The 26893-nt window shown below is 36.8% G+C and overlaps 2 protein-coding genes and 1 pseudogene across 3 annotated transcripts; 1 reads left to right on the top strand and 2 right to left on the bottom strand.

Moving 5' to 3' along the window:
* The first annotated feature begins 7955 nt into the window (after positions 1–7955).
* LOC113111034 (fez family zinc finger protein 2-like) lies at positions 7956–10662 on the top strand. Of its 2 annotated transcripts, none has more exons than XM_026275408.1 (5): positions 7956–8140; positions 8394–9231; positions 9349–9483; positions 9589–9721; positions 10085–10662. In XM_026275408.1, the coding sequence occupies exons 2-5, from the start codon at positions 8416–8418 to the stop codon at positions 10330–10332; spliced, it is 1332 nt and encodes a 443-aa protein (XP_026131193.1). In that variant the 5' UTR covers positions 7956–8140; positions 8394–8415; the 3' UTR covers positions 10333–10662. The 2 variants fall into 2 exon arrangements, with proteins under 2 accessions (XP_026131193.1, XP_026131192.1); XM_026275407.1 differs by having other exon boundaries at positions 7956–8114.
* Positions 10663–15537: 4875 nt separating this feature from the next.
* LOC113110589 (uncharacterized protein C3orf14-like) lies at positions 15538–18685 on the bottom strand (annotated as a pseudogene).
* Positions 18686–20334: 1649 nt separating this feature from the next.
* LOC113111036 (opioid growth factor receptor-like) lies at positions 20335–26286 on the bottom strand. Its single transcript, XM_026275409.1, has 8 exons — positions 25980–26286; positions 25714–25791; positions 24546–24605; positions 24303–24357; positions 23641–23719; positions 23460–23526; positions 23141–23289; positions 20335–23034 (listed from the first exon to the last, which is right to left on the bottom strand). The coding sequence occupies exons 1-8, from the start codon at positions 26172–26174 to the stop codon at positions 21327–21329; spliced, it is 2391 nt and encodes a 796-aa protein (XP_026131194.1). The 5' UTR covers positions 26175–26286; the 3' UTR covers positions 20335–21326.
* Positions 26287–26893: the final 607 nt, after the last annotated feature.

Genomic DNA, 26893 nt, shown 5'->3' on the forward strand with positions numbered 1-26893 from the left:
TAAAATGTAATTTATTCCTTTGATGGAAAAAAGCCATTACTGCAGAATATATTGCAGAATAATTTTAATACACAGGTTTGTTGCTCAACACATATTTTTTACTATTACCAACAGTTGCGTTGCTTAATATTTCTGTGTTAAAAAAAAATAAAAATATATGAGTTTGAAAATGCTTTTATATCTTTACAACCAGGCCTTGTTCTAACTGGGCAAAGAAATCAAAAGCACCCTCGCTAGCGCTGTATTAACAGCATTTTATTGAATATTTGGCAAACTATCCAAACTATAAATGAGTGACAGTTTATAGAGATTATGAGCGCTCTTTGCGCCACAGCAACGGACGTTTATAAGGCTAGAGCCAATTGTTACAGCACCCTCACTAATTTAAGAAGCACTCTCAGTGATTTGATCCTGTACTTTGGCATGTAGGCTACAACTATCTGAATTAAAGAATTTAAGGTGTGTTTTGGCGTGCTGGAAAATGATATTTTGCTCTTCTTTTGATCTATAGTCTAAGGGTCCAGTGATGATCGTACAGTAACTATAATGCATCATTCAGAATTTACACGTCATCTTGTTGAATAACACCGGGTAGTGTCCACTGGCACATAATTGTTATGTATAACTGAGGTGAAGTGTTTCATTTAACCCCCTGGAGCACAGACTATGGGCAAATAATGCAGCACTCAGACCCAGAGAAAGAAACGGAGGAGCTTTAACTAGCAGATGGAAATTGCCTTTTCATCTCCTTACTCTTTCCGATCCGAACCCACGGATACAATTTGGCGTGTTGCTCGGCGCGGGGGCACAGGGCAGGGAAAGACAAATGAGAGAGGCCCACCGCTAGAATATGTTCCCGTGGCCCGCCGCTGTGACCTAATTGTGGGAATGTAGCTTCCTCCGAGGCGCCACTCTCGCGCTGATTTCACTGTAATCAACAGAGGAGGACAGAAATGCTCTGTCGCCGAGTGCAGAGCGCCGTGAGAGGAGGCTCGGATATCATACATTTAATTTCCTCATAAATCCTGCCGCAATGCAACAAATTTGAGAGGGAGAGGACCCTGCGACAGATTAATGGGCAAGGAGATTTATTCTGGCACGATCTGAGCTGCTTTGGCTTTTAAGCCTCAATCAGGTTTGGAAATAGGAACGATAAGTGTATCCAAATAAAACATTCTCCAATTGACCGGCGCAACAAGAACTGGCCCCAGGTTCACTCTCGCATCTGCGCGGGAGAGGGTGTCTGAGAGGCGGATGCGAGGCGAGGCCCGGCTCCGAGCGCAGCGTGTGACCTCCGGAACAAATGAAAAACAGAAACCGCAGACGCAAAGTAGCACACGATTACATTTGTGTGCCAACGTTTGGTTAGACTTAAACGTTTCGATTCGAGGCCCACAGCGTGCGTATTTCACCCTGCCTGCTCGAGCAGATGTCATTGTGCGATGACGCGCCAGAGCACACTGTTCTCAGGAGCGCGTGGAGCGATTGGATGCCAGCTTGCGTCTCTAAGTAAACCCTCTAAGTAAACAGGTAGATGTCAGATCCCTTCAACAAGGACAATTCAAAGCCTCTTATGTATTTTTTTAAAGCCAAGCTGCAACCATCTTATCTCCGCATTAGGACGGGGGTACAACGGGCCTGATTATTATTATATATTTTTTATCTTTTCCGTGAAATGAATAGCTTAATGTTTGAAGTAATCGCGCATTATGTTCAGCTCATGGGAGCGCCGTCAGGGTGAGAGTCAATGAGAGACAAAGAGAGATGAAGATGACAATCATCATCTTGCTTTAATCAGAAATGGCTCAGAGGATAAAGTGTGGCATATCTGGCCTTGTGAATGGGCTTATGCTGAGAGCTCACTGTGCCTTTCTCCTGCACGATCGCCCTTGAAGCGAGCTACGATAAATCAAGACTCCATAACATGTCGCAATCAGCTGTGTTAGCTGATTAATTTTACAATTATAATAAAGATGCAGATGTGCTTTTCACCAAGTATTTCAAATCGTCATAATTAAACATTTATAGGAGAGGCTGCGCTATATTATTAACTTAATAATAAATAATATAATATAATATAATATAATATAATATAATATAATATAATATAATATAATATAATATAATATAATATAATACAAGTTAATATAACCCTCAGAAAAGTGACAATATTCAACATATAGCACAACCTTTACAGAAAAATATATTCAGTAGGCTATAATAAAAATATTACGGGAATTTCATTCAAAACGTATCTTAAGCTCAATTTTGACTTTTTGATTACAAAAACATATAGGCCTAGTCAAATATTATGATTTTATTAGGCTATAATAAATAATAAATGTATAATAATAATAATAATAATAATATATCTTTCAGAAATAGTTATAATATTTTGATTTATAATACTATGTCAGTAGTATGATGCATTTTTAAGATTCTTTAATGAATAAATAATAGTATTTATTTGAAATAAAAATCTTTTTTTTTTTTAAATAATACATTTATTTAATGCCGCAAAATAAACGTGACCCTGGACCACAAAACCATTCACAAGGGTGAATTATAAATAAGCTTTCCATTGATGTATGGTTTGAGAAAATCGCCTTTAAAGTTGTCCAAATCAAGTTCTTAGCTTAGCAATTCGTAATCAAAAATACATAGCTTTGATATTTAAAATAAAAAATAAAATAATTTTGATTTATTTACGGTAGGACATTCGCAAAATATCTTTATGGAACATGACATTTACTTAATATCCTAAAGATTTTTTTCATAAAAGAAAAATCTATAATCTTGACCCAAACAATGTAATGTTGGCTATTGCTACAAATATACACTTGCTACTTAAGACTGGTTTTGTGTTCCAGGGTCACAAATATGTGTGAATACTTACTTTATGTAGTGTATAAATGCTACATGTAAATTCATTATATAAAGTACTTGTAATCATTAAAGAAAAAATCTAATAAAACATAATTTCTAAAGAATTACAAGTGCACAGTGCTGTGCTGTGCAGCATGTCCTCTCAACGATGATGTCATGTAAGAGTCTGATAACTTGAGACATCTCCTCAAAGAAACACAAATATGCTTGAAATAAGTTTAAAGTGGATAATCAGGCCCTTGAGAGCAATGAGCTCATATTCTCCACAGCCAATCAAATGGCTCGAATGCCATCCCTCACTCATCCTCATTCCCATTCTTCCATCATTCACCTGTTCTACAGCCTAAAGTGAATATGTTAATGCCCGGCCTTACTCACAAGACACATCGTCTGCATCCCGCAGTCTCATCCGTCCCCATACACCAGAGGGGACATTCCCTTGTCCATTTTGCGGACCATATTTAATTTGGTGGACAGATGAGGGACATGAACGGTGAATAGGAAGGTGAAGTAGGGTTACTCAGGTTGCCCTGCACCCACGGCTTTGTCAGACTTCCACACCATTGTTCTGGAAAAAGCATTCAAACCTTTTGCTCGGAGCATCAAAGGTGCGGTCAAGTCCCCCCCATGCTTTGGAGACCACTGCACCATTCAGAGCTGACATTATGGAGAACATACTGCACATGGACAAGGGTCAGAAAAATAGAGGCAGGAGCAAAAGTGGTTCACTCAGCACTTGAAAGAACGTTAGGACTTGAAAAGGAAAATAGAGAAGAAAGGTACACTGAAAGACAATTTAAAACAGAAAAGAGCTGGCTAAGAGAGCATGCACTGGATAGGGAGCTGCGTATGGCTATGGCAAGACCACACAATCAAAAAAAGCTGCTGGAAGTACTGTGACCATGCAAATGTTTGCCATATGTGCACATCTGAGTGATTCTGGGATGCTAAAGAGAGCTGAACAGACAAGGCAGTGCATCTCGGTTGGGCTGCTGGAATGTCCTGGCTGACAAAAGGACTCACTCAAGTCTGTGTTAAAACAGCCATTTTTTGCAGTCCACAGCAATTGCCTGACAACACAGCTTTTCTCCTTGGTTCACCGTTTTCTTTGCAACTTCGACAGCTACTTTCTATTTCTCTTACTGTTGCTATATGAGGTTTTTTTTTTTTTAGTCTGTATGTTTGCTTGAGGTAAGCGATTTTGTAGAAATCTTAAAGTTCAATCAAAAATGACAATTCTGTCATCATCTACTCAGTCTCAAGTTGTTCCAAACCTGTATGAATTTATTTCAGCTGTTTCTTTAAGATATTCTGAAGAATGTTTGTAACTGATGCAGTGAGATCCAGACAGATATGTCAGAGATCCATTTTAGAATAGGGAATAACAAATCTATTAAATCTATAAATCTATTAATGACTGTAGGTCAGCTCAGACTAGGTCATCGTGATCAGTCAGATGTTGTGGATAAAAAAAATAAAAATAAATTAGATGTGTGGCTAGACATGGCTTTCAGAATTTTAGAAGAAATACTTTCAAATATTTTACATATTACAAAAACACAGTTTTTGAAAAACACCATCAGTTAACGACTAAGAAACATTATTAATCAGGCAGGTGAAAGATGTCCAATATCTAACAAAACCCATCTTTTAAACATATGAAATGTTCAAAGCATACATATTTTTGAAGAATACTACAAAATATGACATATATAAACATAAATAAAACTAAATAAAAGACATATAAATGAGTAACATTAATGAGTAAATACATGAATATGAATATATGATGAGGATTTATATAAGATGCATAAATCGATAAATAATCAATCATAAATGAATACATGGATATGAAAATCAAGGAAAATATAACAATATTGATTACTGGGATACACCATTAATGAAACAATTGACAGTAGCCATTGACTTCTAAAGTATAGAAAAAGGATTAATGGCTACCATCAACTGTATGGTTACCAACATTCTTCAAAATATCTTCTTTTGTGCTCAACAAAAGAAAGAAACGCAGGATTGGAACTTGAGCCTCAGTAAATAATGACAGAATGTTTATTTTTGGGTAAACTTTTTTTTTTTTTTTTTTTTGGTACACAAAAGCAAATAATTCAAGTTTATATCTGTGTTTGGCTGTATGTATATGTAGGTTTTGTGTGTGTGTGTACCATCACAAAACCTGGCATATTTAATCAGTTCTGGCACCTAGACACATCCACACATACACACAGACTCCCTCCTCTCTAACAAACCATCTCCTTCAGAATGGTAATAATAATATGTTTAATCCCTGCCATTTGAACTGTTTATATTAAACATAAATTAATGTAATCTAACATTAAGTATGAGGATCCTTTTCAAGAAATTGCAAAACAGGACAATTTTTCACACCTTGTTTATTTGCACACAAACATCTTACCTTGTATACATTGGCTGTGTACATATTGAAATCTAATGCTTGCACAATCAGAACATTTCACACAAATCATAGACAAAAAGTGAACTAATCAAATGGTCTTCTCCTAGAGCTGTATCCTCAAATCTCAGATCAGATTTAGATTTAAATCCATACTTTTTATGAAGACTTTTACAGATCTGAGAACAGATGGAATGGAAGTGGTGGTCTCTATATGCACCTAAGGGTGGGATCCCTGCCATAAAGTGTGGCACAATGTGTCTCTGGAGGTGTGCTTGTCTCTCCTATCCTGCAGTTCTTACAATTAATCTGTTACACACTTTCCTTAGTGCACCTGGAATTAAAAGCTGGTAAATTTACAGGTGTCATCATTATCAGTAAGTACCACTCATTGGTGTTGGGCACACGTTTTTCACTTCTTCTCTTAATGTAACCTGTTACAATTCACAAGCTGTCATTGCTGCTGAAAAGAGTAATTATTTTTTTAAAGAACCAAACTTGGTATGATTAAAGTGGACAAAGAAAAAGTACCCCTGCCGAAAATGAACAGTCTATATAATGAATATGTTGATTGACCACTTTTGAAAACTGATGCCTTTAAGCATCTTCACTTTTCATTCTGCAGTGACCTATAACCAAGGACAAAACTCACTGTGATCAATTTTAAGATATCAACCCTGAGAGGCTTCGCCAGTTTAAAACTTTTGTTTTGGGTCTTTTTACATGAAAAGTAATACCTAATCAGAGTAATGCAATGCAAGTAATGCAATGTAGGTTAAAATTATATGAATAACACATTTCATACCCAAATTTAAATATTATGCAAACTCCCGAAATAAATGCACAACTCAATCTAGAATATTAATCAAAATGTGCTACTTATTTCGATTAAGTTCCAAAACAATTATATAATATGTAATATAACACATAATTTTATTTTGTTCCCTACAGTGCCAAAACGTGAAGTTCTTAATATAGGGTGCGAATTAATAGTGGTTTGTATTGCCATTTAATCTCAAAAAGTATTTGAAGTTCTGTGTTTTCTATGACAATTAAAGCCGCCTTTATACACAAGCAATTTGTCTTGTGAATCGTGCTCCGTCTTTTGCCTCCCGCTTTCTGAAAAGGAGCGCGTCCGTTGAATGGGAATCTGAGCTCATTTCACAACGTGTTCGTGGGCTGAGAGTGGAGCTCCAGCAATAGGATCAATGTTTATTGTGTGGACAAGCCGCTAATTGTGCCTGAATAAACTCAAATTAGAATTCGATCATTTACATATGAGTAGAATTAGTGGAACCTGTTTAAAGTCCTCTCAATTGCGGCTGCAGGTGTGGGAAATGGGATTCTTTTGCTTATTATATTTCGTTGAAATATAGCCTAACTGAAAAGCTACTAGTACTAAGGTATAACAAATAGCCTAAGTGCAATTAAGTTAACTACAGAAATGTGTAGGATACTATATAAACTAGATTCAAATGATTCACAAACAAATGGTATTCTGGTAAAAACCTTACAAACTAATCGGTGTCCTATGCAGTCGTGCTTGAAGACGTAATCACGCTTCAATCATTATGTTAAGTCATCATCTTAAGACGACACTGTGTGAGCAGCTTCAACTATATTCTTCTCACAATAAAGATAATCACTGTTTGAACTTGAAAAGCTCCGTGTCGGCCTCTCTGCAATAATTTGTTGTGAGTCTCAGGTGAAATCGTCTGCAAACAAATGAATTCAAGCTGGCCCTCTTAAAAAGACGAGAGGGCGACTGGTCATTGTAGCAAGAACACAAAACTCTGGATTCCAGCAAACTTTTTATACAGCTTTAAAAGGGTCTCTCTTTTTTTTCCCATTTCTTGCTATACCTCTGGCCAGGCTAAGTCTTTTCTTCCCTGCTTTAATCCTTCCCTTTATTTCAGAAAAACACAAAACCAGGTTCCACGCAGTGCTTTAGTGGCTAAAAGTGAAAGAGCTGCTTCTTTGGAGGCTGAACTCTGAATCGCGCTGGAAAATTGGTTCCTCTGAATAGGTGGAGGAGGAAAAACGTTTAATAGGATCCGAGGGAGGTTCTGCTCTCGCAATCTGCTCTCTAAACAGGTGGAAATGGGACCTTATCAATTGTACAAATAGTAAGTATAAACCAGCATGGAAAAGCAATTTTCAGCGACGAGGATTAGCAACTTGCAATGAAAATTGAAACTGGTCGGACGGTGCCCAAATCCTTCTTATTAAACCGACCTGAGCTGCACATTTCATGTGAAACTGAGCGCTCGTTGAAATAAATAATACAATACAACCAAATAAATCAATAACAGGAAAACCAATAGTGAAGTACAAAAGCGTATCATAAAAATATCACTATTTAAATAGAATTATACTCTGCTTAAAAACATAATTTGTCATAAAAACTAAGTCGAAGAAAAGTCACTAAAATAATGTCATTTACAGACATTATTTTTTACGTATTAGCCCACTGTTCTGCACCTGCACCTCGCGGATCATAATATGAACTGTGCGTGGATGCGCGACAGACCATTTGAGGCAAGAAACTTAAATAATAATCTGTAGTATATGTCATGCATACCACCCCCGTGGCCGTGTATAAATGAGCGGTAGGAGAGGGGACAGTTCTGGTGATGGCGTTTCCTTGTCACCCTGATAAGAGCAAGAGCAAGTGATGTCAGCTAAGTGCTCCAGACAGTGATCTCGCGCTGATGAGGACGTCTGCGAGTAAAATGTGACAGTGCAGTCACGCCGTTATCGTTGAATAGGCTACATCTGCTGTGCGCTTTGGAGGAAAAAGGTAAACTACAACATCGACTCTCTGGCGTAAGTTTGCTGTACGATTTTCGCAAGTAGCTACTGAATAGGAATCGACTATGGGAGGGGTTTTGTCTTATTCTCTGCTTAACGAGCTCTGTAATGTCCTGTTAATTTTGTGTGTACTAGTTAATGAGCATTAATCGGGTACCCCTGGACGCTATTGTTCTGGGGATGGCCATTTGAATGCAAATGGATGACAGTGTAAAAGCAAGGTGCTTATTAAACTGTTGCGTGTCCTGGCTTCTCTGGAATTCAACAGGAGAGGACGGGGCGGCTGGTCGATGCTCACACCAAGTTGGTTAGACATGGCGAGCTCTCTCCCTTTGGAAACAGTGATGTCCTGCCCGAGACTAGACGACAGGAGCGGGGCCACGGCGGCACCCAAGTCTCTGGCCTTTTCCATAGACAGAATCATGTCCAAGACGTCTGAACCGAAAGCCGCCGCCACGGAGGAGGAGCGCCGCGGAGGACTTGAGGGATCCGAGGGGAAGAGGACGCTCGGCTTGTGTACCCCGATTCCCTGCATGATCCCCATCCAGCCGTTCAGCTACGACCTGCATGCCAAGGCTTTAATGAACTATTCCGAGTTTTGGAAAGTTAATTTCAGGGGAGCATTATGCACTTCAGCGGCCATGTGTCAATCCAACTGCGGCGTCTGCGGTAAAGCGGACGCGGGAGTCAAGCACTCTGTGTTGCCGGGAAGCAGGGTCATCAAGCCGCAGGTGATACACCAAGCGCTGGCCATGCCCACTAACGGATCGTTGTGCTATTTCAATTACTTGGACTCGGCTTATCATCAGTCCGAGCTGCTGAGCGGACATTTATTTTCCTCAGCAATCGCGAACTCTCAAGCACAAGCCATAAGCGCGCATCAGAAGCTTCTCTTGTTGGAGAACGCCAAACTTGCGTGCGTTTCACCCGATAAATTCCCCACACCTCAGTACCCACATAAAGAGCATCTCCCTGGGCAACTGGACCAGATAGTGCGGGAGAACCACAGTCTGGCTGAGAAGAACGGAGTGAAAGCGCACAGCAAAACGAATAACTGCTCCGCTGATGGGAAACCCAAGAACTTCACGTGTGAAGTTTGTGGAAAGGTAGGTTAAATGACGGATTTTGTCAAGTTGTTTTGACGAGATGTAGGAAAGTAAAATATTGCTCACGCAGAATAAATTGCAGATGATTTATTAAGCACTTTCGCTTTTCCCTCATAGGTCTTCAACGCGCACTATAACCTGACTCGTCACATGCCGGTGCACACAGGCGCGAGGCCGTTCGTGTGTAAAGTATGCGGGAAAGGTTTCCGACAGGCCAGCACATTATGTAGACATAAAATTATTCACACACAGGTGAGTCAAAAATAAAATAAAATACAATAAGTAATAATGTATTATATTTTGAATAAAACGCACTCGCAAGATTTACTTACCCAAATGTTGTGAATTCGTTCACAGGAGAAACCTCATAAATGTAACCAGTGTGGAAAAGCATTCAACAGAAGCTCGACTTTAAATACACATATCCGAATTCACGCGGGCTACAAACCATTCGTCTGCGAATTTTGTGGAAAGGGCTTTCATCAAAAAGGTAAGCAATTTTTGATTTTTTTTTTTCGCATAAAATAAAACCGGACATAATTCATTCGATTTTTTTTTTAAGTTGTTGAAATGAGGCCTTTATCAATTTCAAATGAGATCAAGACTCAGCTAACAACTTACCATTACAAGATTTTTACATTTCATATGGGTCAAAACACAGACCTTTAATTCCTTTGTACGTCGACAGTTCTCGACGTGATATTAACTAAGTTTGACAACTTCTTGACTTCAACATGCAAAGTGCTGATTAGGGAAGGCTTGAAAATGAAACTCTTCTGTTAAATGTAACTTAATTGTGAACTGTTGACCTGGTGGAAAAAAATTACATAATTCGGGTTGTTGTTTTTTTCAGGGAATTACAAGAATCACAAATTGACCCACAGCGGCGAGAAACAGTACAAGTGTTCAATCTGTAGCAAAGCCTTCCATCAGATCTATAACCTCACGTTTCACATGCACACGCACAACGACAAGAAACCCTTCATCTGTGGGACCTGCGGGAAAGGCTTCTGTAGGAACTTTGACTTGAAAAAGCACATACGGAAACTGCACGATAACGTCAGTTGCGGAAACGATTCTTCCAGAGGACACCAAAACTGAGACGCGACTAGATTTTGACTGAACTTGGACAACTGATGAACAGCACGATTTTTTTTGTGGTGCTTTAACATCTTCCACCGACATGAACGAAGATGGACGGGACGGGAGAAAATAATCACATCATCGAGGGATTGTACATAAAACAGAATAAAATATTATTTAATGAAACCACTGCCATACGGGGCTCCCAAGCAATTATTTGTAGACTAGATGAAGGAAAAGCGTTTTATAAATAAATGCAACTTATGTGTAAAATAAATGTTTGATAAATTTGTAAATTTGTTGACACTTGTTGACACAGTAAAGCGAATATGCTTAAATAAAAAAAAACATGAAAACAATAATGTCAGATTTATTTATACATACATTTTCCATTTGTACAAAAAAAAAAAAAAAAAAAAAAAACCGAGGTCACTATTTAAAGTGTGTGTCTGTTTCACATGAGTATATTGTTATTATTATTATTATTATTATTATTATTATTATTGTATTTGCATGATTGTGCACATAATTTAAGGTCAGTTTTAAATTATTAGAAACGTGATTATTTGCCATTGTAAAAATAAACAAACAAGCAGGAAAAGGCACTATATTTATATAGCCTAATTGCATACAATTGGAAAGAAGTTAACTACGACTTTTTAAATAAATAAACTAGGCCTATAATGAGCCACATTCGAGTAAATTATATTTAACAGTTTAATAAAAAAGGGGACAGACGAGACTCGTTAATCTATCAAATATAATAACTATCGATCTATTGCCTTGCAGCCATTCAGTGCACAGTTAAATTTAAAGCTCAAAATGACATGTCTGGTGGTGTTCCAATCCTGTGGTTTCACTCAGACATTTGATACACGATTCTGCCTCTGTGACCGTGCACTTGACTTCCGTTTAATGGCTCAAATTATCAGATAAAACATAGACTCTTGAAAGCCTATTACGTTAATAAACTAAAGAGCCTCGAGGGAAGCTTCAGCGCATCAAGTCGTGTTCATCAGAAAGTGGAAAATGGACTGCACTTATACCACTTCTCCTCATCACCACAGCTTTAATAAACAATAATGTATTCGGCGCACGGATCCTGGAACAATATTATCCTTACACGCTAACAGAAATACTGAGCAGAGACAAGCGCGTGATCTCAAATCTCGCTCTCCCAATTACAGTCCAATTAGCAATTATGCCCACGTCTTGGGACCACGAAGAAGACTAATATTACTAGTTGAATGGCCTACTCAACTCCTCAGAGGCAGAGGTTCTAAAATGTGTTTGAACAGAAGTGTCTTTATTTCTTTCAACTGCATTCGAATGTCGTCCCATGTGGAATATAGACGTGATTAAAATAAAAACCAACAACAACAACAACAAAACATTAAACATAAATCAAGACATGATTTCATCAAGATTTTCAGGGTCTCGAGAACTACATTGCTTAGGCTACATATAGTCTACAGACTTTATAATGCGCATTTACTGAAAATGTAATTTTTCTTGGGCAAGCCAAATAGAAAGAAAGGCTATACAACTAGTCAAATTAAATTTAGAAGACTAAAAATAAACCATATTATTTGTGCAATGACACTTTATTGCACCGCGTTCTATTATGAACTGGAAGTATGATTTAATGAGATGATCATGATTTACCAATAATGCATTTGCACTCGAAAAAACTAAACTTAAAACTTTCGGTTTAATGACCATTATTGACATTCAAGCTGGTCTAAATGTGCGATGATCACTACAGCTTGTAACTTTTCATTTATTTACATTTTTTATGCGTTGAAGATTTGTGTGAATGTGGATCGGTTAAAAACAATATTAAAATAGGCAAAAAAAAACTAAACTAAAAGATCTGAGAATTCCTGGTGATGAAGAGGTCTGGGAAAATACCAGTGGGGGCGGATCTCACTAAAAGACATGTTTGTGTGGGGTATAAAAAAAAATCCCTTTTGTGCAAAGCTGCCTATCTTGCCTATAGTGCCTAAAAAAGATTGCAGAGAATAAAAAACAACCTAAAGGCAGTCTCGTTGGCCTTTTTCTGCACTTACCTCTCAAACATCTGAGCAACCAGCTTTGCTTCTAGAAACATGTTAATTGACAACGGAGCTCATTACTGCATGCACATGTAACGCGGCGAGAGGGATTATAGGGACAAGAGCGCATTAATTAACTGTCAACAGCGGAGAGCATGAACACGACAGAGATCAGCCGAAATTGAGGCATTTACAAGCGACAAAAGCCCGGCTGAGAAAGGAAGAAAAAAAGCCCGAGACTTTTGTTTGGTCAACTCAATTGATTGTAAATGGAAGATTAACGGGGGTAGCGTCAGCATTTTTAAGGGGGCGCGGAAGAAAAGGCCCCAATTAAATCCACCAAATGTTAACTACATCGTTTCTCTCAGTTTAACCCAAATGAAATTCTAATTAAACCGTCCTCCTTCCATCATTTTGGAAAGCAATTTCTCTCCCAGTTGGAGAAGAGCGGGCTAGTTGTAGTACTTGTTAAGAGAAGCGTTGCTTCTTGGCACAAAGCGCTCGCGAGAAGCATTGTAGCGCGCCAAGGGGAAAGTTAATGAGCGTCAGGCGCGCGCTCTTTGGATCTGTTCCTACAGATCGGCGTTGAAAAGATGGACTCAGCCAAGCGACCGCATGGTGTTCTGCACACGTATTTATTTCCAAAAAGACGACGATAAAGAAGGTCAACCTGACAATATGTTGTTTAATCCAGTTTCACAGGCTGTGAACATTCATTGAACGAATAACAGAGACAGCAGAGGCTATTCACAAATAAAAAAAGAGTTAGGCATTCACAAATAAAAATACGTAAAAAAAATACAATTTATACAAAAATGACGAATAGCTACATATCTACTGTGATGAAAAATGTCTGTTTCTTGGGAAGGAATATGTGATTTGGCTTAAAATTTAAAATCATCTCGGGGTGTAAATTTCATGGCATTGGGAAAATAGTAAAAGTAGTAAAAAAAATGTAAAAAGTCTCATTAAAATCTTAAATGTATGCTAAATTAACCTCTTAACTGTCACTAACGTTTTTGAACATAGACTTGAAAGTGCATGATCCAAACCTTACATTTTTATAATTCATTACTGAAAACATTTTGTAACCTGATTTTGATGTACCATTTGCATGGTAATGAAATGTTTGATTTTAAAATGGGTTTTAAAGGATGAATTTTGCGATTTTATGTTTTCAAGTGATATATATATATATATATATATATATATATATATATATATATATATACATATAACGGCAACAAAGAAGACTTTTGACAAAGGTCAGAACTCCTGTTATGGTGTAGGTTTTTGAGGTGCACTCTTGCCATATTTTAATCTGTTACTTTTCCTACATATTTTTTAACAAAAAAGATTGGTAAAATATCTTTTTAGGAGTCTTAGACCTTTCCAACGATATATCTTTTGTCATGATTAGATTTTGATTTAATTGTAATATAGTGAAGTAAATGTAGGGCCGGGTGACAGTTAACAGGTTTTAAGTAGTAGTATGCAGCATTTTCTTCTAAAATATTAGAAAATCATTTGACCGCCAAATTAAAGTGGTGTAACCAACATGAAGAAAGCTCTTTTGGGGACAAGAAAGCCATAAGAATAAATTATATCTATATAACAACTTTTTTTCAATTCTTGTCACTTGTCTTAAAAACCAATAACTTGGAATACATATACACATTTTAATGATTTCAGACATCCTCGTTTACATGTGGATTTTTGAAATCGTTTCACATTCAAAAAGATAAATGAAACATTCACATTCACACATTAATTCACATTCACATTCCTAAATGAGTGGGATCAGGCATTACCCATGCTGGGCCTTGAGTGGCAGACAGCGGTGCCCCTTTCGCTGCGTTCGGTCTGCACGTCAAGGGCACGCTCAGAGAAGGAGCTTTATTGCTCTAAGGTGTTGAGGCAGCCGCATGGTAGCGGAGTGCAGGGACTCTGCCTCGCCGGAATTACATCAATGTCAGTCTCGGGTATGACCTCCATTCAGAAGCAGTCTTGAGGGCTTCAGGCCATGCAGCTGAAGGGGACCTTCTGTCCCCTCGTCCAACTCTTTACCCACAATGTCTTTAAAGAGACGAAGGTCTGACCTCAAAACAATCTGTTCCACATTCAACAATCTCAGCGCCCCATTATATAAATTTGAATGCAAGTGACGCATTGTGTCGGGAAATAAGGGATATGGGCCAAAGGAAACTGCTAAATGAAATCTAAGGCTTATCAGCAGATCTCCAATAGTTATCTGTTTAAATTGCTGTATTGCTTCTATAGAGGAGTGACCTGTAATCAGTCTCATTGTTTGTCAGGATCAGTAAATCTGGGATGTCCGGTGCTAATCTTTTGACCCAGGATGCCCTTTCGGGACAATCTCCACTCCGTTTCCCAATGGATGGGTCTTAATTAACTCAGACCAAAAACCCTGCTTGTTAAGCTGGTACTCTCTTCAATACACCAAGTTAGAAAGCAGGGGATTTGATATAAAGCGATGTGTCACTCACTGATCCCTTAGGCTGTGATTTTATGCCCAGTCTGTGGTGGGTTTCTGAACAAAATATAGTCCAATCTATGGTTCCACCAAGAAGCTTGAACATCCATGGAAACTTTGCATTGTTCTTTTTAGTGGAAAAAGGTTCCAAAAGTTCTTCACACTAGGAAACCCCCACTGATGAGAAAATCTTTATAACCTTTTTTTTTAAGAGTGTAAAACAAACACATGACAACACACAAACATTTACACAAACAAGCATTGCACAGTCAAACTACTGCCACAAATGTTGGGATGGAGTGGATGTTTTGACTACTTGGATTAATGGGTTCCAGTGAAATAAATGGGGTAAATAACAATATTGAAACCCAAAATCAATACAAAACAGAATGACGTATAATTTATCCAGAACAAAAACACAACAGGAGTTCCCTCGTGACCAGCACTAGTGCTGGAATAATAGTTTCAAGAATGGAGAGAATTCCCCAACAGGCTCCCAAGCAAAAGCTATTCGTGTTTAAGGGCACTACATTGACAAAGATCTTTAGTTGTGAAAAGCTCCTTTGAGAGCAATGGGTGGTATGTTTCTGATGGAAGACAAGCTTGTTTCACTAAGGGAAATTTTTAATATTGATACCGTTCCCGACATCTGATGATCAAAGATTAATGAAAATACTCAAAAATGTCATTATGTATCTTTATTTAGTAATTTTACTATTAATCAATTAAAGTGCCATAATCCTCAACATAATCAGGCTTTCTTGTAACAGCAACTATGCCATTTTTACAGACACAAGTTATTCAGATACAAACAACTTTGTTCTATAATCTTACGATAGTGTTCTGAAGGTCTGGCTCATGGCCAGGTGTCTGAAGCCCAGAGCTGATCTACAACATTTGGCCTTGGCCTGTGCTCTGACAGCCTCAGTTGGCAGTGGTATCTGTAGCCAAACCACCTCAGGGCTTTCCCTATTAGAATACATAATGCAGATCTAGTCATTTGGAAGGGCTCCAGATCGTGCTCTTCAAAAGCCTTTTAGATAATTTGCTGTCATGTCCTCCACCCACACCCAGAATCTCCACCCCTCCACAGCCAACCTACCCCCCTGCCAATTTGGAAGCCTCGACTGGTGCCCTGACCTCAGGGGCAGGAGTCCCAGCTGAGGAGGAAGGGCAGCTGCCAACCACCACCACTTCAACCATGACCATCCAGATGATCGCGTTTGTCAAGCCGCCACTCCGTGTCACCCTGAACTGGTTTGATCATCCAATTAGGCTAGGTCACGGTCTGCAATCTCTCCCTCCATGGAGGGACGATAGACATGACAGTGAACGAGTACGAAAAAAAAAAATCAGGATTAAACAGTATATGTACTCAAAAGTGTAATATATATATATATTTATATGTTTGTTATATATACCCAGTTAGACAGAAGATACTTTAGAGCTCTTTCATGCCTGGATTCCAAAACCACCAGTCTAAATATGAGAAAACACTAGTTAAACAACAAACCTAATCAAAGAACAAATCAAATGCATGATTTTCAGAGTTACAGACAACTTAACTCTCCAAACTCCCAAAGTGGCTGACCAACAGACAGACAACACAAGAGCAATTATCACATGGACAGTCCAAGTGCTCTGAGAGCCTTTGTGTGATGGCATGACCTCATTGTTGTTGAGGGTTCAGGTCAGAGGCAATGAGTTTTAGGAGTATTTTGCACAAAGATTTTCCAACACAAATTTGCATTTGTGCATCTTGAGACTGGATTTTTGATTTAAGCGAGACATCAGAAAATGTTCCTGACAATACTTGTAATGCTTAGCAGTGCATAATGCAACTTAGATACAGCTTCTGTTACATAAATTTGGAGGTAACTAATGGGTTAGGAAACAGAATGACAAACTAATTTTTCTTGAAAAGGTATATTATTTGACGCACTATATGGATAATCATTTTTTGTTTGTTTACTTTTCAACAAACAACTAATCTGAACTAGTTTTTAAAGTAACTTCAATATTACCATTTCAATTGATTATCTAACTTCATTAATTCATTGTAAATCACAGCTGATTTTAACAAGTGGTTCATTCATTTATTTTTCATACACAGAAGAATAATCAGTTGCGTAGTTACAGAAAATGTAGTCAGTATTGCCCCCATGTGGAATCATTTGTGTATGCGAAAGTTAATGCAATATTGAATAAACACATTTATTCTGTATTTGCATATATAATATTAAAATCAAATATACTTCAAATATATATCATTTATTTTTCAATACACAGAAGAAAAATCTGCGTTGTAAAAAAAAAAAAAAAAAAAAAAAAAAATTGGGGGCAAAAAATATAAATAAGCAATCTCTCAGTCTCACTCACCAGCGGTTGCCCTTTCCCAAGCAAATACTGCTCCCATTCTGGTAGTTTCCGTTCAACTGAAGCCCAATAATGAGTCTATGACAGGACAACAAAAGATTTTAAAAAAACTTTTTAAAGGAGAAAATAACTCATAAATATTTACTTCTGTATCATATTCTTGAAGAGATCATCGGATGCCCATTTTCCACAAATTGAAATTATTCTTTAGTGTCTTAATAGAAAGTCTATACTTAAAATTTCTCAATGGTAGTGTAAAAAAACCCCCACACTTTTTACCCTGTCACAATCATGGGTTGATCATTATAGTGTGGATGTGTACACACACTTCCAAAACACATTTATGTTGAAACAACATGTAAAGTGAATTTAGCATCCGATGAACCCTAAATATTAAGCAGGAAAAACATTTCATGCTGGCATCTGCATTTAAACTACAGCAGCTGTCCTATTGTATTTTAAAAACACATGTCTTTTCATTCACTTTATAACCGTACCTTTTCAATTCATTATGATGGCCATGGTGGGCACAGTTTCTTGGGAAAAGATGCCATTGACATCATATACACATGCAAAAAAATACTTCAAATGCAACATTTACTATTGCATGTGTTCAAAAATGAAACACTGTGCAAGTTTTATTTTATGAGATGTTAATACCTCAAGGCTAATAATATCTGGGTGAAGCAGCTGTCTAGATTTTTTTCAGCATTCTGTAAATCCTACAACAGAAATACACATAAATACAAACAATTAGATTATAATACAATGTTTTATATCTAGATAGATAGATAGATAGATAGATAGAAAAATACTGAAATTAGTCAAAGTAATACACACAATAAAAAACAAAAACATCTTAACGACTGATCTGTATGCATTTAAAATTATTCTATGTTCATTTGACTATAATAAATAAAGCAAAAACCTTTTCAATGTACTATAATTGAGGTCTGTGAAGCACCTAGTTTGGAATACATAATTGTATCATATAAATATAGCACGCACAGTGTATGTATAACACAGAGCACACATTAGAGAAACCTCAAGGATCTGAGCATTCCTCTCCTTCGCTGCTTGAGACATCAGACACTGCTGTTTTTTCTTGGCCTTCTGCTGTTCATAATGCGCCTCCATCTGCTGCAGCAGTAATGCTCTTTCCCCGAGTCTACATGAGAAAAATTACATTCATTAAGCCGTTTAGATTCATAAACAAGGAATTTGGACTAAGAGAAGCTTTTTAACCGATGAGTACAACTGAAAGCCTCACATATCTTCATGTTTCTGGCTGAGTTCAAACTTCGTGTGTATATGAGGCCATTTAATGTAGTTTCAAAGACAATGAAAGAAAAAACTAACTCTGTAACTCTGTAAAATGTATCAAAAGCTGGCTACTTTATACATTCCTGCTGTTACAACAACCGCTGCTGTTACTCTGAGACGCCATAGTATCCGGAAGCAAAGCTCCGAACTGAAGCCTGCCGTAACCATAACTACTAACAACATAAACGTGCTGAAATGACAGCTCGTGAGCAAATATTAGAACAAGTGCGCCCTCTATTGTTGCGAAGAGTTAAATGAACATTGGGTAGTTTAATACATTTTGAAATGTAAAAAAAATAATAATAATAATTTTAAATCAATTACATTATATTATATCCATTTGACATGACACTTTTATCCAAAGCAACTTCCAAGTGCATTCAAGGCATATATTTTATCAGGGCACTTTTCTAATGTTTTTCCTATATTTATTTTGTCCCTGCTGTCCACTCTATTTGCTTTATTATTTGTAGCACGACTGCATTTCCTCACCTGACAGAATCTTCTTGGGGCCCCAGACAAACTTGAAGTACTTAAAGGGTTAGTTCACCGGAAAATTATGTCATTAATGACTCACCCTCATGTCGTTCCAAACCCGTATGACCTCTGTTCATCTTCGGAACACAGTTTAAGATATTTTAGATTTAGTCTGAGAGCTCTCAGTCCCTCCATTGAAGCTGTGTGTACGGTATACTGTCCATGTCCAGAAAGGTAAGAAAAACATCATCAAAGTAGTCCGTGTGACATCAGAGGGGCAGTTAGAATTTTTTGAAGCATCGGAAATACATTTTGGTCCAAAAATAGCAAAAACTATGACTTTATTCAGCATTGTCTTCTCTTCCGTGTCTGTTTTGAGAAAGTTCAAAACAAAGCAGTTTGTGATATCCGGTTCGTGAACGAATCATTTGATGTAACCGAATTTACAACATAGCCTACCCAATATACTTAACATGGAGTCAGAATTTTCCTAAGTGCAATTCTAAAGAAAGTTCTGAAGTATTTTCCTATGAACTTTGAGCTTATTTTCCCTCAAGGACAGAATGGCAGTTACCTAGTCTAGTTAGGGCGGTTCTTGCTGATTACTGTCGCTCCCTAAATAAAACCAAAAATCATCGCTCTTATAGCCATGGTAACTGCAAATTAACCATGGTTTTGTAACTTCAGACCTACAACAGACCTAAGCCAACTTTAAAATGACTTAACATGCATTATATAAAAATAATGAGGCAATAATGATTAGTTAGTTCATAATTATATGGTTTCATCGAATAACACTGTTAAAATAGTATAAAATTAACAATTGATGTACATTACATGTTATTACAAATGCCTGCAAATGGAGCCAAAGGTCATGTAATAGCTGATGCTACAGGACAATCAAATCATTGTTTAACAGGCTATTGAGCAAGCATTTCATTCACAGATCCACTTCTTTATTAATTCAATCTTTAATCTGTGGCCACCATTTTGCAACAGATGATACTGCCTCTATAATTTCTTCAACAAAAAACATGTGGACATCACAACCCTTTAAAAAATAAACCATGATTTTATCGTAAAAAAAATGCTTAATTTTCTTTGGCGTGATTTCTGAATGCTTGTGACTATAAAATCAATCAGAAAACTTTATTAATAAAGTCTGATCTACAATTGTAATTTGTAAATAATTTATTTACTTGCTTCCTGCTGAAAAAGTTAAATGTTTTGCTAAGAAAACGCCAAGTTCATGTCTACACATAAAAACATAAAGTAGACACAAGAATTCATGCAGACTTTTATCAGTGGGAAAACATTTATTTGCTTCAGCAGTAGAAATCTTAATAATAACAACAACAAAACAATGGAAATCCATCCTTTTCTGCTTTTCAGCAATACTAATCTCTTAATTCTCTTTAACACCAAACATTTATAATGATCTTGATAAAAATATTCATAAACAAACCAAAAACCTTTTAAACAGCTATAATATTCATTTGATTTCTATCACATATTTATTTTCATTTATAACAGGCTTTGTTTTAGCATCTTAATTCATTGAATATTTAACTTTTTTTAAACTCGCACTTCAACTTCAGGCGTAGAGAACTTTAAAATATTTCCAATTTTGAGTTTTTTCAAAAAATAATTGATCATAGTAGACAAAATGATCAAACTCACAAGTCTAACATTTACTGATGATCATTTTTATAGTGCAGCTACTGTATATGCTTCATTTCCTGTAAAGGAGTCAGGGTTTAGTCAAAGATGCTTTGTCGGTGAAGAGATTAAATTATACTTTTTAGCAGTTAACAGCAATTTAACAATTAACAGTTTATCAGTATATTAACAATTCATCACTACAATCCATAAAAAAAGACAAAAATCAATATATTACATTTCCTAATATGTACTTTAATAATGCTATTTTTTTTCCTTATGACAATCTGCTAAGTAAGAAAAAAAAAAACAATCATCTTTAAGAATAGCAGTATAACTTAACTCATAAAGGACATTCCAATATATTTTTGTCCATAAACCCATCCTTATCATCCCCATGAGACGTGTCAGACATCTCACATGAAGACTCTTTAGTTTGGTGTGGACCACTAACATCATCACCATGAGACATGTTTGCTGGTGTTATGTAATCAATATCATCACAATCACTCATCTCTTGATGTTGCTTTTCTACACTTCTATTTTCTGAGCTGCTCTCATTCGCTCCCTAATAAGTCATTTTTCATTTTTATTGCTGTCAATTTGTTTGGACTAACTGGCGTCACCCTTTACTGCTCATTTTCTGATTTTTTATGTTTATTTTCAGATTCATCCTTCATTTCTACGTCCTGCACCTGAAATGAAGACCCCCCTTCAGTTTGGTGAGAACCACTAGCAGCATCATGACCATGAGTCTTGTTCGCTGGTGCTGTGTTTTCATTATCATCACTAACATTGACTCTATTTGCTTCTGTCGATTCGTTTGGAACAACTGTCTCCTTCTTATTTTGGTTATCTTTTTTACTTTTCATCTCTTCAGAATGACTAGCCCCTATTTTTTCAATTTCATGTTTGCTCTCATGGGGATTCAACCTTTTTTGGTTATCTTCTAATCCGTTGTTTTCAGTTTCATCCTTCATTTCCACATCAGTTCCCTTACATGGAGACCGCTCTTCAGTTTGGTGAGAACCATCAAAAGCATCATGACCATGAGACTTGTTAGCCGGTGCTATGTTTTCATTATTACCACTAACACTGACACCATGATTTAGCTTTACTCCATCGCCATTTTCTGAGCTGCATTGTCCGCTCTCAATTTCACACTGATCACTATTTGTTTCTGTCGATTTTTTTGGAATAGCTGACTCATCGTTATTTTGGGGATCTTTATTTCTCTTCTCTTCAGTTAAGTGAGAACCACTAACAGCATCATGACCATGAGACTTGTTCGCTGGTTCTGTGTTTTTGTTATCATCACTAACATTGACACTATTTGATTCTGTCGATTTGTTTGAAATAACTGTCTCACTCTTATTTTGGTGATCTTTTTTACTTTTTATCTCTTCAAGAGAATGACTAGCTATTACTATACTACTATGTTCATTCTCATGGGGATTCAACCTTTTTTTGTTATCTTGTAATCCTTTGTCTTCAGTTTCATCCTTCGATTTTTTATCATGCCCCTGACATGGAGACCCCTCTTCAGTTTGGTGAGAACCATCAAAAGCATTATGATCATGAGACTTTATTACATCCCCATTTTCTGAGCTGCATGGTCTGTCTTTATTTTCCAACTGATCACTATTTGTTTCTGCTGATTTTTTTGGGATAGCTGGCTCATTGTTATTTTGGTGATCTTTTTTTCTCTCGTCTTCAGTTTGGTGAGAACCACTAACAGCACCATGACCATGAGACTTGTTTGCTGGTGGTGTGTTTTCATTATCTTCATCGACCCCAACACTCAAATCTTGATTTTTTTTTTTTACTACACCCTCATTTTCATTTTCACTATTTGTTTCTGTCAATGTGTTTGGAGTAAGTGGCTCATCTTTAGTTTGGTGATCGTTTTTACTATGCATCTCTTTAAGAGGATGACTGGTGTCTGTTTTGTTAGTTTTGTGTTTGCTTTCATGGAGATTCACCCTTTTCTGCTGATCTTCTGCACTACTACTATTATTCTCTGTTGGCTGGTCCATGTTTTCGTTTTTGCAATTTTGTTTATCCACCAGACCTGACAGAATCTTCATGTTACCCCAGACAAAGTTTTTTCGGGGCTTGAAATTGTCAAATGCAAATTTAACCAGCTCCCTTCTGTCTGATTTGTCCAATACAGCAAACATAAAGTAGTCTAATGCACTTTGCTTCACATTTTGAAGCTGTCCCTTGACAAGAGTTTCATAGAGGAAAAACTTGACCAGAGGTGCCTGGTAGTGCTCCAATCCCAGAGTCCCCAAGCACTTCAGGATGCGTGTGATGCGCAAGTTGTTATGTGTATGTCTGAAAAATCAAAGGGAAAATGATGTAGCCATTGGAAAGGCATAAAAGTCTTGAAACAACATCAACTGAAATGCAACAAATAGAAAAAAAATATGACAGTAAAAACCTGTTCAGGTTTTTAAAGCGTTCCTCCCAGTTAAGAGCACGATCCACCTTTCCTGTTGATTCATCGATCAAACGTATACCGTAGAAATCCAACATGAGCTTATATGATTTTACCAGTTTTTTCTTTACTTCTTCATCCTTACGGAAAAGCTGGAAAAATTGAAGAAGATTAATTTAAGCTTTCTCTATTTTTCATTATGCTGTAACCTGCTTCTAAATGGAGACAAATATTTCCTGAGAAATCCTGTCAGACAGATACTTTTTAATATTGTTGGTAAACAAATCTGAAAATCCCATTTAAGTGAATGTTTTAAACTGACCTTTATTTCCTTTTTCGTGAGCACATATGCTCTCCAATTCACCCCCGGCTCTTGTATTGGAAACAACCTGCAAAGTTTTAAAATGGTAAGTTGAATGATGGCCATTCAAACACTTCCAACATACATAAAAATTAAAACAGTGTTGACTAGAACTCCTGGATGAAGTGGAACAGGATCTTACCATTGAATGTAGGAGTGGACATCTTCCAGCCATTCATATTGACCCTGCCACTGATTGTGAAAATCACTGATGTAAAGTTCTGCCCAAACAAAAGTAATATGTTAAAGCACTTCCTTGAATAACACTTGTAACAGCTAAATGAAAACCATAAATATTGTGATTTTACTATAGATAGGGTGACCATATGCGCCGTTCATACAGGACACGTCCCAGCCAGAATTTTAATAATGCCTTAAACATCCAGAGCAGCTTGACCAATAACATGCAAGTATTGTACATAGTCGACCAATCGTTGGGCTGCGTGTGAGAATGCGTGTGAGAAGGTGAGATCAAGAAGGAACAATCAAAGCTATGCAAATATGTGCACGTGTTTGTTCATTCGATTGACTTGAAGCGTCGCTGCGCACAAATCCAAAAAAAAAAACAAAAGTGCCACAATCCTTCAAGTCAAACGAACGAACATACACGTAAAAGCGATTCAAAAGCATAAGGAGCCGTCTGTTCTGCTCTTTATAGCTCTCATGATTCACAACAATCAATCTGCACCGTACAAATAGCCAAAACCTGGATATTTTAGGCAATATTAAAATCCTGGCTGGGACGTGTCCCGTATGAACGGCGCATATGGTCACCCTAACTATAGAATGAGTGCAATTCCATACCATCAGGGGAAGATCTTATATTACCACGGTAAAATTCTAGGTTATAGAAGGAGTCCTTAAAAACAACAACAACAACATTAATAATAACACTAGACAAACCCATTACCAAGTCTCTTCTCCAAATCAAGACTGCTTAGTGAGCTATCAAACAAGTTTAGTGCAATTAATACTTTAACACTGTACTCTAATACTGTACACTGACATGTGGCTAATTATGAGTGTAATGGCAGAAATTTTACTTACTGTATCTTGTTCACCAGCACCATCATCATCATCATCATCATCACTAATATTATCCAAGCCCTTGAGTCAGAAACAAATTAAAGCTGTAAGATTTTAGCTTAGAAGATCCTGGTAACATTTAGGCATGTCCTGTTGTGTGATTTAGATACTCATCTCATCTCATCTATATATTGCAGATTTATTCACTGAATATAAACATAACCGAGCACTCAGATCATTAGGATGGATTCAGTTTATAAATACCAAGGGTTCACACAAAACAAGAGGAGTCCGCCTTTAGTTACTATGCTGCCCGAAGTTGGAATCAGCTTCCAGAAGAGATCAGATAACACTAGTTATTATTAACACTAAAACACTAGTCACATTTAAATCTAGACTCAAAACCCATCTGATTAGCTGTGCATTTATTGAATGACTACTGTGCGATGTCCGAACCAATTTCACTGTATTTTACATATTCACTGTATTTTAGGTAAAATCATGTTTTATTTTCAACTGTTTTAAATTCATTTTAAATAAGTCAATTTTTAAATAATTTCCAAAGTTTTAAAATTGCTTGTTTTTATTTTTTTTATTATTTTTCTTCATGACTATTTTACTTTCTTTTATGTTAAGCACTTTGAATTACCATTTTGTACAAAATGTGCTATATAAATAAACTTGCCTTGCTTTTCAGTATATGTTTTTCATATTTGTTTCAATGTTGTAATGTGAGTTGGCATGTCAATTTGTAGAGTGAGCAGAGTGGAGTAAGACCATAGATATGAACATATCTATAGGTAAGACAGTGGTTTAATATAGAAAACTGTACACATTTTTGTCTTACACAAATTAACCACAGTTGTATATTACAGCAAAGGTGTAGTTATCTCTCCTTTTTTCTTTTTTTTTTTGGAGTATTGCAAATCCAAATTCTGACTGTGACCATCGTATTCGTGACGTTAGTATGCGCTGTTGTTGTCACTATTTGGCACACTGACCCTATTCAGAAACTTTCTTTTAGAAAAGTCAAATTTCGGTAACTGCATGCTTCCTAGGTTAGAAATAAAAATAAAACAGCATATTAGGTTTATTCCTGCTTCCCTTTTTCCTTGCCTAGAAAATGGCTACTGTATTAAAGAGTGGCACAGTTTACCCCACTATCTTATTTGAAGGTAATGAAACTCACCCGGCAACTATGTCGAAATCTTTGCATGTCCCTTGCTGCAAACATGTTCCTGCGACTCTCTCCATAGTGGTGAACCTTCTGTAAACACACCCAGAAATCCCAAAATGAGACAGGTGTGTGTAAAATCGTTTCACATTCATAGAAATAGAAAGCGTAAATAGCAAACTATGGTACAGCGTACCTAATGCACCTAAACACATTTCAGTGAATGAATGTCTTATAATCCAGCCCCGGGAAAAAAGTAAATCTTAGTAATTCAAACATACCTTCTTCCTGTGTTTTTTATGTTCGTCTTCATCCTCCCATGTAGAGTCATACTCGCACTCATCACCTGACATGTTAATCTGACGAGTAAATCTCCAACTAAGTTTACTAAGAACAAGCCAACCCAAAGCAGGCAAAGCACGTAAAAACCTAAACAGAGCCCAGCACAAACCCCTCAGAGCTCTTTTAAAGCTCATCGAGCGAAAAAAACTAGTTGAACTCGAATAACTAGTTGAACAACGTGTACTCAACACTTCCACTGTTAAGAGAAAGTGAAAGGCTTGTGGTGAATCGAAAGCATTTCTAGTTCAAGGAAATGCAGAGCTCGAGTTGACTCTAGGGTTGCCAGGTCTTGTTTATTTTCTAGGTTCTACACAGACATTTACAGTAAATAGCATATATATATATATATATATATATATATATATATATATATATATATATATATATATATATATATATATATATATATATATATATATATATAGGCTATATATATATATATATATATATATATATATATATATATATATATATATCAGTTTTCTGAACATTGAACTGTTCACTCTGTTAATTAATAAATCAGGCGAAGGTGCTTGAATGTTCTTGTGTAGGCTTAGTGTTGTGCAGTGTTTTTTAAAGTTAGTGCATATGGCCACAGTCCTTACTCCGTAGTCCATGTGTCCATTGGTGTCACTTCCACTGATGTGTCGATTTATAAAATATTATTCCATTAATTTCTACTATTTGTAAAACTCCATGCAACGACCAAATTTACGTTTACTACTTTAGTGTTTCACATAGACCTACAGCTCAGTTTTATGAGCGCCTGTCAATATCATGTTTATAGTGACCTCTAGTGGATGTATTTGGGGACAACGCTAGGTTTCCATTCTAACTAGTTGGGTTTGTCGTT

This window comes from Carassius auratus, chromosome 11 (genome assembly GCF_003368295.1).
Source record: "Carassius auratus strain Wakin chromosome 11, ASM336829v1, whole genome shotgun sequence".
Classification (NCBI taxonomy): Eukaryota; Metazoa; Chordata; class Actinopteri; order Cypriniformes; family Cyprinidae; genus Carassius; species Carassius auratus.

Bases quoted from the DNA above. Each gene is read 5' to 3' on its own strand.
- LOC113111034 (XM_026275408.1), top strand. From the start codon at position 8,416: ATGCTCACACCAAGTTGGTTAGACATGGCGAGCTCTCTCCCTTTGGAA. The intron at 9,232-9,348 runs GTAGGTTAAATG...TTTCCCTCATAG, and splicing joins CGTGTGAAGTTTGTGGAAAG to GTCTTCAACGCGCACTATAA. The intron at 9,484-9,588 runs GTGAGTCAAAAA...ATTCGTTCACAG, and splicing joins ATAAAATTATTCACACACAG to GAGAAACCTCATAAATGTAA.
- LOC113111036 (XM_026275409.1), bottom strand. From the start codon at position 26,174: ATGAGCTTTAAAAGAGCTCTGAGGGGTTTGTGCTGGGCTCTGTTTAGG. The intron at 24,606-25,713 runs GTGAGTTTCATT...TTCTGACTCAAG, and splicing joins GATTTCGACATAGTTGCCGG to GGCTTGGATAATATTAGTGA. The intron at 23,720-24,302 runs GTATGGAATTGC...TTGTTTGGGCAG, and splicing joins TATAAGATCTTCCCCTGATG to AACTTTACATCAGTGATTTT.